The 14,589-nt window shown below is 35.3% G+C and overlaps 1 protein-coding gene across 1 annotated transcript; it reads right to left on the bottom strand.

Annotated features, from left to right (window-relative positions):
- Positions 1-1,471: 1,471 nt before the first annotated feature.
- On the bottom strand, positions 1,472-14,263 carry LOC146145703 (uncharacterized). The gene is made up of 12 exons (XM_083389676.1): positions 14,125-14,263; positions 13,793-13,887; positions 12,525-12,732; positions 11,665-11,778; positions 10,857-11,026; positions 8,989-9,140; positions 8,021-8,162; positions 7,554-7,654; positions 6,324-6,510; positions 4,819-4,912; positions 3,685-3,804; positions 1,472-2,836 (listed from the first exon to the last, which is right to left on the bottom strand). The coding sequence occupies exons 1-12, from the start codon at positions 14,180-14,182 to the stop codon at positions 2,649-2,651; spliced, it is 1,629 nt and encodes a 542-aa protein (XP_083245802.1). The 5' UTR covers positions 14,183-14,263; the 3' UTR covers positions 1,472-2,648.
- Positions 14,264-14,589: the final 326 nt, after the last annotated feature.

Raw genomic sequence — 14,589 nt, forward strand, 5'->3', positions numbered from 1 at the left:
AGTTGCTTTTCCAACACACGCAGTTTTAACTGACTGGCAATGACTGGCATGCGCGTTATGATTTTGAATACAATAAATAGGTCTCGACAGACAAACTAAATATTAAATACAAATTCGCGCTTTTGCTAATACTATACAACAAACACTTTTTAGCTACACTGGCTTCTCTTATTAATCTTTGCAGTTAAGGCAATCTTAAAACTGTATGAAATACCATTGTATGGGATGTTTCCTACGAAATATTCTCCAAAATACAGCACCGTCGGTCTGTTGTTATAATAGGTTCCAAACTCTCTCTTCGTTGTATACCATTTGTATACTTAGGCGTATCCCTGTAACGGCCATTTTCTCCTTAGGTGTTCCGCATGTAACAATTTTGTTTGAGTACAACCACTGTTTATTTCGTTTTTCTTCAAATGGATAAATTCTTTCCCTATTTCCTGTGTTAGGTGAATAAGAACGAAAATGTGTGGGAGGCTATTAAGCTCGATTTGGGCCTACTTCAAGTAAACACATTATTGTCTCAGGGATTTTCGCGTCACATCCATTTGGAATGTAATTCGGCGAACGTTTTGTGAATGGTGGTCGGCGCATTTTTCTGGCCGTTTTATTAAATCCTTTGTAAATATTTGCAGTATTTATAAAACACGCTGAAACCACTATGAATGCGTTGTTAAAAAACGGCCAACTACTTAAAACGCCAAAATTATTCTCGCCGTGGTATAGCAATACCGATTTTATTACACCTTTAACAATTTAGTCATGCAATTGCCAAAAATATTTATTTTATTTTTATTTACAAGAATATCCAACTAGGAAACGTTTGTTAAACTTGATTTTAATAGAATTTTACATTTCAGCTTTCGTTATATACGCGTTTACAAACAGATTTGCCTTGTCCAACTTTTATTTGTTAACAAACAACCTCACAACAGTTAATAAAGTAGATTTGAAGTGTTGACATTTCGGTTTGAAAATAGGTACTAATCTTTTAAAAAAAAAAAACATAAAAAAAATACCTCGTTCTGGGAGTAGGAGAGTCTGTCAAACTATTTTCTCTTGCTTGATTTGTTTTGTTCGTAATACATTAATGGTTCTCACCTCGTTTTAAAAAAAACCTTAAGTGTCGAATACAGATTTTATTTGGAATGGGGTTTCAATTGCCTTTTATTTAGTAATGGCTTTCAAACTTATGTTCTGTAAAGATAAATATTTTACCTTAATCAGAGGTGTAAAATTATTATAAAAACTTACTGTATTCAGTCAAACCTCCAATATTTAAGCAATATTCAGATATTGGACGACAAAAAAGTTTGTTTGAAGTCAGAATGTGAATCAGCTTGCAGCTGTTTTAAGTGTAATTAACAGGTTGGACAAATCTAAAAATAAACTTATATTATTTTTACAGGAGTAGGCCTACCGCAATGTGAGCAAGCAAAAAAAAAAATTTATTCAGAAGTTAGTGGAACCTTTTTACATTGCTATTCGTGTTTCAAGTTTTGTTTACTTGGCTAAAATCGTATAATTAATTTCATTTTGCCAAAAATTGTAAATTCAATTCAAAAAAAGGATTGCCCATTTTTGAAAAATATTTTTTATAAAAAAAAACATGCTAACTAATTGCTTTTATTTTTTAACTTAAGATTATTTTTGTGTAAGAAACCTATTAATTAATTTACTATTGCCAAAGATTGTAAATTCATTTGAGAGTTTTACGTTGTTTTTAAAGTTTTGCCCCCTTTCGAAAACTTTATATTTCAAATATATTTATCTTTTTTTAAACCAAACATGTTATCTAATAGCTTTTAATAGGTTATACTTGTATTGTACAGATGCAAGAAACATCGGCGGCACATTTAAAGGGAAGATTGACAAGTTGCATAATCGCTGGTAAACTTGGCGTTTGTCTGTCGTACATACGCAACGCAGAAAATAACGCTTAAGAGATTACTGAAGTTTAACTTTGAACAGTCCTGTTTTGTTAGCATAATGATTTTTTTAAGAATTAAAGCCCTTTAATCGAAAATATATGTTAATGGCGACCTAGATTTCAAGCAGCATAATCTAAATTAAGGTACACAGTACATATCTGGCAAAAAGTAACTTGTACACAAAGGTATTTCGCGATGTGAGCCAGGCGGAATTTAGAAATAGTTTTGTTCGTTTGCACGAACCGTCGACTTATCGTTAAAAGTGCATCAATACAAAGTAAAGAGTTGTACAGTAACTTGTCAGCGTTTGGTGAAAGTTGGTATTATATAATTATTTAACTTTGTGGGTGGTGGTCTATTGCAGTGGTCTCCAAATATGGTTCGCCACCTAATGTGTGTATAATTTAGGCCGAATTGATCGTTCCTATTTATCAGAAAACTAGCTGTGGTCACATGTAAATGCTGATTTTTTTTATAATGGGGGTCGGTTAATAAAAAGGTTAGAGACCACTGGTCTATTAAATGAGTTTTCCTTGAAATAGTTAGTCTACATCTTTAGGCAAATCAAAGGTATTTTAAACGTGTCCGCAGCCAGTTAGACATTTGGGTTAATTTTTGAAATCTACATTTCCTTAAGTGATCTAAACCGAAGATGATCTGCATTTTAAAGTGATTTTACATGCTGTGGCGTTTATGTACAAATGACTCGTTTCTCGTTTACATGACCAGCTGCTTTTCGTTGCTGCTGCTGTAACGCTTGCGCATCAGTATCACGGCAAGTACAACGGCCAACAACACAGCGAAAAAGCCGAGGCCGATAAGCACAAACAACCACATGTTGTTGAATCCATTTATCCCTTCGTTGTTCTCTTCAACCGACGTATTCATGTCGTTTCCTGCTGGGTCTGCAAAGCAAATTTTAAATCGTTGGTTAGGTTTTAAGACTAGCTTTACCAACAATACAATTCCACACAGATTGATTTTCGGCGCACTAAGGAAAATACGCGGCTCTCTTTCTAGTTACATTACAATACAATTTTAACTAGACCAAACGCTTCCTACACGACAAACGATAATGTTACCAGCTTTTTATCGGATATTGTGAGTTCAAGTCTTACATGCTTACGTGCATTTTAATACAAATAGGTTATTTCCTAAATTGCAACAAGTTTCGCTGCCTATATATTTCAGGATTTCTCAAGGCACCCTGGCGTTCCGTTTACAAGTTTTAAGAACACAAAGGTTCTCAACCTTTTTAGCTTACGGACCGATAAAATTTCAAAACAAATTTTCCGTACCGGTGGACCTTCAAAAATCAAGATCAACCCAAAATGTAATTACGACAAAAGTTTGCAACTTTAAAGCAAATCACGGAAATTTGCTGCTGTCTTTTTGATATCATATGTGTTTTCCGTGGTTCTATTGGTTTCAATATACAACTGGTCCTAAAGTTTAAGACTGAAACGAGTTGCAGCCTACTTTTAAACAGTTGGGCACAACACTTGCAATGTGTCGTACGATAAAGTCCAAAGTAGACCATTAACTCTATGTTACGTCACAGTTCTGCAAATAACAGAACTGCGAAAGATCTAAATTTGATGGACAAGCCTTCAACATCTTGCATTTCGCAATTGAAATATAAAATTGTAAAACATTTGGTGGACCGGCAGGAAAGTTGACGAGAACCGGCAGTTGAGAACCAATAGTGTACAAGGTGCAGTAATTGCAGTACGGAAAACATCGATGGCATTACCTATACACTTTCCGTTGCTGCCAACATAGGTAGATTCCGGGCACAGGCAAAATTCGTTTAGTTTGGCGTCTACGATGCACGCTCCACTACCACACTCCTTGTCCTTGCACAGGTAATCATCTAACGGCCAAAAAAAAAACATTAGTAATTTTCTATCGTATATCGTCCGAGCTATTTCTGAGTGGTTAAATGTGCCTGAAAGAAACTTTGGGTTTTGATGCTTCGACATTTCGTTTTATGTAAAGTAAATAAAATATTTTTATTTTTGTACAATAAAAAATAGACCATTGGAAACTTTAATTTCCTTTTATTTGACATGTTTAACATTTAGTTTGAGTTTGTGGCGAAAAAGTTTCGATATTAAAGCTCATATAGTTTAACGACTGGCATTTTTTGTAGTGCCGTGGTCTCAGACATACGTAACTATTTTGCAGCGCTCTGTTTACCCATATTCACCTGGATGACATGTTTAACACAGTTTGAGGTTGAAGGCTAAAAATTTCAAGCTCATAGTTATAAATCTTATAGGACTGAAATTAAAAAAACAACTGTACTTTATGTCGCTTTAATTTCGTCCCGTAGTTTCAGACATTCGTAACTTTTTTACAGCGCTATACTTACCTGGATGACATCTTTAACACAGTTTAGTTTGAATTTCAAGGCTAAAAATTTTAAAATTCAAAGCTCATAGTTCTAAATCTTATAAGACTGAAATTCAAAAAAAACATCTGCACTTTATGTCGCTTTAATTTCGTAACGTAGGCCTATAGTTTCAGACATTCGTAACTTTTTTACAGCGCTATACTTACTCGGATGACATCTTTAACACAATTTTAATTTGAAGTTTAAAGCAAAATAATTCGATATTCAAAGCTCATAGATAAAAATCTTATGGGGTAAAAATAAAAAACTGTACTTTATGTCGCTTTAATTTCGTCCCGTAGTTTCAGACATTCGTAACTTTTTTACAGCGCTCTGTTTACCCATATTTACCAAATTCAAAGCTCATAGTTATAAATCTTAAAAGACTGAAATTCAAAAAAAAAAAAAACTGTAGGCTACTTTATTTCGCTTTAATTTCGTGCCGTGGTCTCACACTATATATATATATATATATATATATATATAGCCTACTTGGATCTCTGACGAATTGAATGCTGATTTCCTCCGTGTCCCCGATGTCCCTTCTTTCTCGCATGCTTAGCACCGACCTCTTGCGCTTGGAGCACTGTCAAGTAAATTTTTGTTCAATAAACTAGATATGGTTTTGTATAGTGGTGCGGCAAAAGATAACCGAAACACACGTTAGTTAAGAGGTGCGAAGACCGCACCTAATAACCCGGGTAATTCGAGTAGTGCCATAAACACCTTTAGCTTAAATCTGTTGTGGTGATTGCAACTGTTCGTTCATTAATAAGGGTAGTACAATCCAATTCAGCTTTTATCGGTTGAACGCTTCCAACTGGAACTACATGCTAAGATAAATTGCTGCTTAACCCGCTTCAATAATTACTTATTCCGCCTTCTAACTTATGTTTGTGCAAGAAACAAGTAGCCTATACAGATATCCAATAATATGGGATCGAAGCCGCGATACCTTAAGGCTTAAGCCAAGTAATAGTGTCGGAATTCGGTACGCATTCTAGGTTAGTATCAGCAATGATCCGGTACCAAATTAACTATCGTGTACTTCAGTCGTGATTTTACATTTAAACTCAGCGTTACTTTAAAATGTAGTTTGTTTTAAAAATAGAAGTTTAATAGACTGGTCTAAATTTTATTTTGGAACTAAGGTATAAAGACGCAAAAGTTTAAAAATAAGAGAAGCATTCGTAGTTTCCGGCTAAAACAAGTAAATTTATGAAAACCGCTGTTGCTGTTTAAACAATTGGAACCGAAATGGAGCCTAAATACACTTAACAAAAAGACAACAAAGCGTTAACTTTAACGACGGTATATTTTTTTAATAATACACGTAAGTTTTCAAGTTGGCCTTCATCAACCCCTAAAACAGGTCCAAGGACCCCAGTTTAGCCTATAAACCCCTGATCGAAATACTTTAGCAAACCCAACTACGTCTTCAAGCGTTAAAGAAAAGTTGGTGTAAGAACCGTGATAAACGTTTGAATAATTTTTTTCAATACAGTATATTACTCGTTTTTAACATTGCTATGATAACGAGGTCATTCGGTTTCGGATCGGCTAACTGAACTAATTGCCCCTCCAAATCGGATTTTCGTATGAGTTAAAGCTGCTTGATAGGTCTACATCAAGGGTGTCCAACTGAAACATGGCGATGTGCAAATTTTTATCTTATAACTTCGTCCCGTGCCAAAGTTTATCAACTATTTTTTTTCTAATTTTAAGAGCGCTTTTATACAAAAAATGAAAACAATATAGTGTTATAATATCAGAAGTAATTGTTTGCTGTCGTAATTGCTGGGATTGTTTTGTATTGTGAATAAACAATGACAATTGGATGTATAACAAATTTAGCTTTTTTGATAATTGGCTGAATTTTTGGGTGGAATTGAGTACCATTTTTTATTAGGTCGCGTGCCTCATGTTGGACACCCCTGGTCTACATTCTACAATACCGCCACGAATAACTTTTTTGTATATTTTCGTGCTATACTTACACTGGGTATGCAGGATGTCCCCGTTAAACAAAGCTTTACCGAGAAAGTCATGGTAAGGCGTGGGTAATCGGAGAAGAAAAAAGCCGAAATGGACATGGTAACTTGAGAGCCTTGTCCGTTGTTGGCCAAAGTGATTTTGTCGATAACTTCGTCGTTTATTCCCGTTTTCGGTGCTATACAGCCGTCTCTGCAATTTAATGCGTTAAGATCAGATGAGGCAAATTTGTGTGTCGAATCAAATTTGTAGGAATCCGCTGAAGATATATTTTTTGATTTAGTATCATGTTCCCTTAACGTCAAACCGAAGTTAAATCAGTTCATAAAGTTCCATGTAAATTTCGAGGTGCTTATATGTGGGTATATACAATAAATATATAACTCGCATACCAGAAGATGCAGTGCGTCGTTTGTTTGTATGAAGCTTATATGTTTGTTTAAACCTATATACCCAACCATTCGCCTTTAAGTTTGTAAAAGGCATATTTATGCTTGTTTAAACCTATATACCCAACCATTATGCTAAATCTTGCATTTTATTGCAACCAGAGATCCACGTCTAAATGGAAATTAATATTAATTGTCTCATTTTATGTTTGTGAATCCACTTTCTAGAGTGTAATAAATATCAGCTTACCGGTTTGTAAAAGTATTGGTTTGAGTTCTAAAGGAGAACTTTTTGATCGGGGTAAAAAGATTTATAACGACTTCCTTAAAGGAAATTCTACGATTAACCAAGGTTGTAATGCAGTGCTTTTCAACCCGTGGGATGGTACACACTTGTGCGGATAAAAAAAACTTGTAATGCGGATGACTAACGTCGTGCGGATAAATGTGCGGATAAAAATGGTGCATTATTATCTTCTATTATGTGTAACACAGTAATCAAATATACTAATGCGCCCACTTATTCGTTACAAGTACAATAATATAGTGTCGTATAGTGGTTCATTGCAGCTTAAGCTATTTTTTTATATCGGCCAAGGCTTAGGCACGCGGTTTTAATTGACGAACCCTTTCATTGTTATTTTACAAATAAAACTGAAGATTGCAAACTTACTGTGCTTGTTTCGTGCGGATGGAAATTTTCCGAAATAAAAAAGTGCGGATGGAAAATTTATAGGTTGAAAAGCACTGTTGTAATGGAAGATATATATATACCTGGTTAAATATGGTTACTAAAAGATATTAAGTTATATAAATGTTTGCTGATAGAGTTAGCAGTATACTTACTTTACCAGCTCTATTGTGAGGCTGGGGTTTTCGGGTGCGAAGGCACTGGCTGTCCTTATGACGGTCACAACGTCCGGAGAAAAACTGGAAGTGGGGCCGAACTGAAAATAAAACACTAACGTTTCAACAAGCGTAAAACGATAAGAATGTTTTTTATTTATTTTAGCATTCAAATTTTTTCATGACGATATAGCAAACTAAATTCGCATCCAGTGTCTAAAAAACTTTACGAAAAAATATCGAAACTGATCACCACAACTTTAAATTATAAAGGTAGCATATGGTGAAATATTTTCCAACCATGTATTTTGTAAATGTGTAAAATAAACGCTGTAGAGTCGGGGCGGGGCTCTGGACTCGACAAAATCGCACACTTGGCCTATAAGTCTGATTCGAGTTATTTTTAATCGACCTCGAAGCCCCCTTGTTGCTTCCATGACATTGCGACAGCAACCAATAAAGTATACCTTGAAGTTTAGGGGCGACCCGGTGGCGACGGTTCCAGTTACTGCTGATGTAGGGTCTGCCGCGTTTTCAAACACGCCCACATCAATCGAGGCTGTCTCCGAAATCGAAACGAGAACGCTTTCTGGTACAACCACATCATTGCTGTGAGAAAATGTTGATAACAAAGATAATAACTCACCCTGCTTACCGAAAAAAACACATCTTTGTTGTTCACACTGTGCTAATGACATGAGTTATGATTTGAACAAAGTAGCCTATGCACTAAAGTCACTGTTCTTTCCTGGATTTAAGTATTTCAGACAAGATGAAAATGTGTTATGTATCTCAATCTCGAGACAATATTCTTACTATTCGTTTTGTCTTTGGTGTTTGATTTGCAAAGTGTTGCTCGGAATGAAATCAATTAGGTAGTTTAAATAGTTTAGCATTTATACTGATGCCAATTACTTGAGTTGACTTTACATGGACCTATCGTTTTGAAATGACTCACAACGCTGGGTATTCGTATACTAGGACAAAATATTTTGAGCACCTATTGTAAGGTTTGTTCGATACAAGATATTTTTTCTCTGCTAAGGCAAATCATAAAAAATACGTTTTACATAAAAATGCCATGTTTTCAGTGTTTAGAAGTTATAACTTTTTCCTGCGATAAGAAATTCAAACAATTCGACTGGATTTTAGATAAACCCGTGGTCAACATCGAATTTCGTTGGATTATTGTGTTAGCATTACAAAAAATATATTTTTGTTGCACTATTGTTGGAAGACGTATAAGATATTATAGAGAATAGCTAGCATTGTTTAATCGTTTTTATTCAAAGTGTTGACAATATTTTTTTAATCGATCTGAAAATGTTACAAATTTCTTGTTGAACTATGATGCTTTCTCAAACATGAATTGTAGCTTTTTTGTATTTAAACTTACAGGCTTTACTTAACAGTCTATTTTCGTCGGTTTACTTACTCTGCTGATATATTGAAACCGACCGCAGTAACGTTGTACGATGATTGTATTGTGCAGGATAACTGGTAGGTTACAGCTGTACCGGTTAGAATCTTGGCTGAGGCATTGACGTTGGTCAGGGACCACGAAAGTGTAATATAGCTGCCGTTTGTCTAAAAAAAGATGGGTGTATTAAGGCAGTGCTCTTCAACCTTTTTTAGTGGGGTAAACCCTAAAATTTGTTGAGACGAACCCATGCACCCTGTTTACTTAAAAGGTAAAAAAAGAATATGAAAAATCATTATGCATATCAATATCATCATGTCATTTTAAACAAGCGGAGCTGCCGAAGTTTCGCATACTGTCGGTGTTAGTTTTATACGGCTACAGGCTGCTTGCGGGTACTATTGCATGTTATAAAACAGCATTCAAACTAACTTAAGAGGTCAAATATTAATGTTTCATTAAAAGTTTGTGATACACCCTTGTATACCGTTTCATACTGGTGCATCCCATGCATATTTTGGTGCACCGTGTCCGTACACACTGACTAAAGAGCACTGTACACAACAGTGGTCAAAGTAGAATAACTTTCTTACCTGAACGATGAAAAAGTCTTATCGTAACGCATGTTTTTTTTAAAGATGACCGCACAAAGTTTCGTCATAACGCGACGACGACGGGGACGTATAACACGAGTAATCTTCAATCATTTTTTGAGATTTTTGTTCGATGTAGTGCACATACTGATTATACGCATCCAATGAGAAAACAGGGCGGCGTGGTAAAAAAGAACACTTTTTTTAAAAAGAACACGTCTACAGGTAGAGAACAACTATTGTTTTCTTATTGACGAGGTTTAAGTATTTCACCCGGTTTCCCCAAAAAAAGCACGCTGTTTTCAATGAATGTAAACAACCTATAGTGGATTCCAATTTTCATTAGATGTACTTTAGGTAAAATACAGACAAAGTCCTGCTTTTAGCGCAAATATGTTAGCGTTGTTAAAACGGCGTGGATGTGCTCACTTATATGAGCTCAATCGCTGAAAAGAGATTTATGTAAGATATCCATTTCAAGCTGTTCAAATAGGTTTTCGTGTCTGTGCTCTTGTAAGAACCCGTCATATGTTTAAAACGCAACGACGTACTTCTTGTCCAGACAACTTGACGCCCGGACGGTTGTGTTTTTAAGCTGTTTATGATAGTTAATATGAGGAATTGGTATCTGTGGAACATGTGATCGACAAGCCCACGACTGTTTTCTCATTAAATGATTTCTACTGTAATCAACATGATATTGTTGTTTGATAATGTCGTGGTTTACCGTTATTCTTAGTAGAAATTATAATGTTTTCCCTAAATTATTTGTTTAGTAAGCTGGATAGCAATACAGAAAATTGTCCTCAAACAAAAATTCCTAACTTTATCTCACAATCTACTATTTTAACTGACTTTTTATTTCAGGAGTCAACCTATACCCTAAAGCACTGGTCGACAACAGCGGCTCCACCCGTGACTAAGACACAGGTTATTGAGGAAAACATACATGTAGTCTTACCCACACGAGATACATTACCCAGTAAACGTGCTAAATGTACAGAATTAGTTTTAATATTGTCCGTATGTTCTTTTTATTATTACAGTATAGTCAATAGGTGGCTATGAGTATAGGTTTCAGTTCGATGAAAGCGAGGTCAAATGGTTGGTTCGTTGCTAAAGGTTGACGACCCTAGAAAGCTTGGCAATAGATCAATAAGGATATCTTTGACATTGCCGATTTTAAACAAAAGACGTGAAACAGAGAAAAAACAACCGCTACCATTATAACAGTGAAGCAAAATTCTCCCGTACGCTGAAGATTTAACAGAATAATTACGTAATGTGTACCGTGGAATTGGCACCGCACTGTCCAGAATAGTCGTAGGAGGTGCCGTTGTCAGTTCCCTGGCACGTTCCTAATCTAAGAGAACTGGCGCCGATGTTTAAATTGGAGAAGAAAGATTTGACTGCGGTCAGAGTTATTCCGCCGGCATCACAAAAAAAGGAATATGGTAGATCTGCAAAGAATTTTATTACTTATTACCACACGACTAAAAAAATGATTTTGGATTAAAAGTAAACTTTTTAAAATAAATTTCCATTTTGGTGTTGGTTTGGTGGGGAAGGGTAAGAGTTTTTTTTTACAAAACATAAAATAGCCTACTTAGCTTTCCAACCAATATTATGAGTATAAACAGCAGTACTATAAAGTCGTTTGCTTGATTAGCTGATTATTAGATATTGGTTATGATTTGTTATTTTTCAATTAACAAGTATTTTCAACTAAAAATGTCATTACTAAAATAAGGGGTTTTTCAACTGGGGTCTGTTGACCCCTTGTGTGTCTGTGGACTAATTTTAGGGTCCGTGAAGGCCTAGCTGAAATCTAGGTGTTAGTTTGAAAATAAAAAAACAATAAAAATCAACGCTTTTGCGCCTTAACCTAGTGCATTTAAACTCTACTACCTTTTCACATTGGCCAGAATAGCTAGTTTTTTATGTCAAATAAATGTCACATTATGACCCCAGCTATTAAAATACTGTGCCGAACCAGGTCCGTACGAGCTTAAAAAATGTTTTTTAGGGGTCAGTGTAAAAAAAAGTTTTAAAAGCCCCGACTTAAATTAAACTGCTATTCTTAATCGTCATCACTTACCGCAAAGAGTCCCGTTCGCAATGTACTCTGCGGCACAGGAACACACAAATGAACCAGCTGTATTGCTGCACGTCGCTGAACAGCCCCCGTTATTGGTGAGGCACTCGTTGTGATCTGTAATGGTATTTTGGTTACTTTTTTTTAGCTCTGGTATAGTAACTGAAATTTCTCGTTTAAAAGCAAAATTTTTCTACAACGATTGTGATAATAATGGAGGAAGCCTAAAAATGATACTGCATGTTGCTTTACTATATTTGTGCTTTTTATTATGATAGTTCTACTTAAAATTGCCTTTTTTATGGCAAAGAAGTGTTAAATTGTTTAAAGCTTCAATCCTTCTTTTTTACTTTTTCTGACTTTTAGTCGAAACCTACTAATTTTACGCTAAAGGATTGTTTGTTATAAAAATTTATAGTCTTTTAAGAGGATTATTGACATTAAATTTAGCTTTTTGTCTACATCATACAAAGACTTGTAGCTTAAATTTAGACAGCTTGCTTGATGCTTCACAGCATCCGTTCATTTAGTCAAAACAAACTTGTTCGCAGTGTTTCCACCTAGCGCCGACTGACGCATCAAGCTTATCTGTCATTAATAGAAATCAAAACTTTGGAGCATAATGGTTGGAGGTTATAGTAAGACGTTATAATAATAAAAATATCAAAGCCCTTACAGAAGTAGGTATCATTTTGAAGGTTTCGAATAACTCTTTATACATTTTCAACATAGAGAGAAAGCACTGATTCTCTCTACGTTGAAAATTAATAAAGAGTTATTCGAAACGTTCAAAGCTATACCTAGTTCTGTATGAGCTTTGATATTTTTAATAGAAATTAAAACGTTGCGTGAAAATAACTGACCTGTCGCGTTAACGCCGAACCCGTCAATCGTGCTGTTGAAGATACCAATTCCCTCCAATATGGTTGTTAGTTGTGAAGCACTCACTGAAGCGTTGGTAAATGCGAAGTTAACCACAAGATCTGAACTGCTAACGGTCGCAGTCAGTGTTTCAAGAACGGCGGTGACTGTGTTAAAGGTGAAGGCAGCTTCGCCCACTAAAGCTTGCACCTAAATTCAAAACAACATGTTACATAATACCGCTTCCGCACCGAATGTAATGTTTATAACTAAGAATACTCTTATAATAATTTATAATGGATCTTAAAATGACTTTGATTGTATTTTAATTGAATTTAGATGTCCTTACGTTTTTGAAAAATCTTTAAATTTTTTTAAAAATAATCCTTACGTTTTTGAAAAATCTTTAAATTTATTTTTTGTGTAGCTTAAGCTCTATAGCAGTGGTTCTTAAACTGGGGGTCACGCCCCTCTTGTGGGGCGTGTGAGGTTCACAAGGGGGTATTCAAAAAACAGTTACATCCTTCGCATTAATGAAACTTACCTGAAAATAAATTGATGTTCTGCTTTATGTTTTTCGATTTTGAAACAAGGTGGGGCGTGAGTTTTGTTAAAACTGTAAAAGGGGGGCGTGTCTCAAAAAGTTTAAGAACCACTGCTCTATAGGTTGTTGTAAAACATATTTTAAAACTATTTGTTATTGTGCGAATCATTGCATTTATACTATATTGTGTTCAAATCATATTGAAAACAAGTCAGATGAACCAATTTTAGGTCTTTCAAAACGTGTAGTTATGTTTAAAAAAATCGTTAAATGTCTTTTAATTAATTTCATCACAGTGATGCAGCCCTGACAAGCAATTAGTTTGTTTTTGGAAAAGTGTTTGCACCTTGTACCTGTATGTTATCGCGACACACCTTAGAAATAGTTTTTTATTTATTTATTTTTCATACTTGTTCCAGTTATACCTATACGCAGTATTGACGGGGATTTTCGATTGGCACAACATTTTAAATTATGGCAAAACAACTTTCTATAATGTTAAACGTGTTACGTTCACTTACATATATAGTCCTTTACATGAGAGTATGTCAAATTGACGGCGGTAACTAAACAACCTTACAGCTAGTTGAAAATATAAAGTAACCTGAGTTGCAATAATTTTTGTTATCCTCGGCAGAGAACGGCGCTTCATCAGTTAATCGAGTACTCTACAATGACACTCTTTCAATCAGTATTTTAAATCAGAAATAATTATAGGATAATTACCGTAGCGCTGATGTCCGTTTGTCTTGTCGTTACATTTCCATTTACTTGTCCTCCCACTTGTAAAAGTGCTCGATATTCATAGTCAAGGCATTGTGCTACAAAATAAAATGTATTTATGTATATGTGATTTCTTCTAACGCTCAGCGAAGCATGTATAGCAAAAATCATACGTATTGCAAAAAGTACCCAAAATAACAGATATTCTACCTTATGCGACCTAATATCTTGTAACGGGGTTATGCATTCTATTTGGGCGGTCTAAACGGCTGTATGAAGCAGAGTCTATTTGAAACTCACGTTGGGACAGTTTCTATTTTGGACACATGACTCACCGGCTGGAAAACATCCAATTGCCAGGATTATGGCAATTGCGAATCCTATCGTCGACATCGTTTTGGTTGCTTTTTGACTATACTCTGTTATTGCAAAACCACAATCCGTTATAACGACCTATTGAAAAGAAAACAGGCCATTTCAGAACAAGCTCAAACAAGCATACGTTTGCTACCATTCACTGAGGTTGTTAAACTTCAGATTTACTAAGCCTTAGTACAATAGTCATAACTATGAATTCGTTATCGGCAGTACCCTGATTAACTTTCTCATCTGAACAATGCCTGACAATACATTCTGGCCATGAATTTGTCAGTTAATTCGTAAAAGATAGAATTGTCTCTCTGCAAAGTTTATCCATACGCTTTCCAATCTAGCAATAGTCTGAACAGGTTGCGTGCGAATCTATGGTGCTCAGTAGAGCATTAAAGCCCGAAGAAACTTTCCTGCTCTTTGCCATGACA

This window comes from Ascidiella aspersa, chromosome 5 (genome assembly GCF_963924565.1).
Source record: "Ascidiella aspersa chromosome 5, kaAscAspe10.2, whole genome shotgun sequence".
NCBI classification, from domain to species: domain Eukaryota; kingdom Metazoa; phylum Chordata; class Ascidiacea; order Phlebobranchia; family Ascidiidae; genus Ascidiella; species Ascidiella aspersa.

Bases quoted from the DNA above. Each gene is read 5' to 3' on its own strand.
- LOC146145703 (XM_083389676.1), bottom strand. From the start codon at position 14,182: ATGTCGACGATAGGATTCGCAATTGCCATAATCCTGGCAATTGGATGT. The intron at 9,141-10,856 runs GTACACATTACG...ATCTTTTTTTAG, and splicing joins AGTGCGGTGCCAATTCCACG to ACAAACGGCAGCTATATTAC. The intron at 6,511-7,553 runs GTAAGTATACTG...ATTAAATTGCAG, and splicing joins CTCACAATAGAGCTGGTAAA to AGACGGCTGTATAGCACCGA.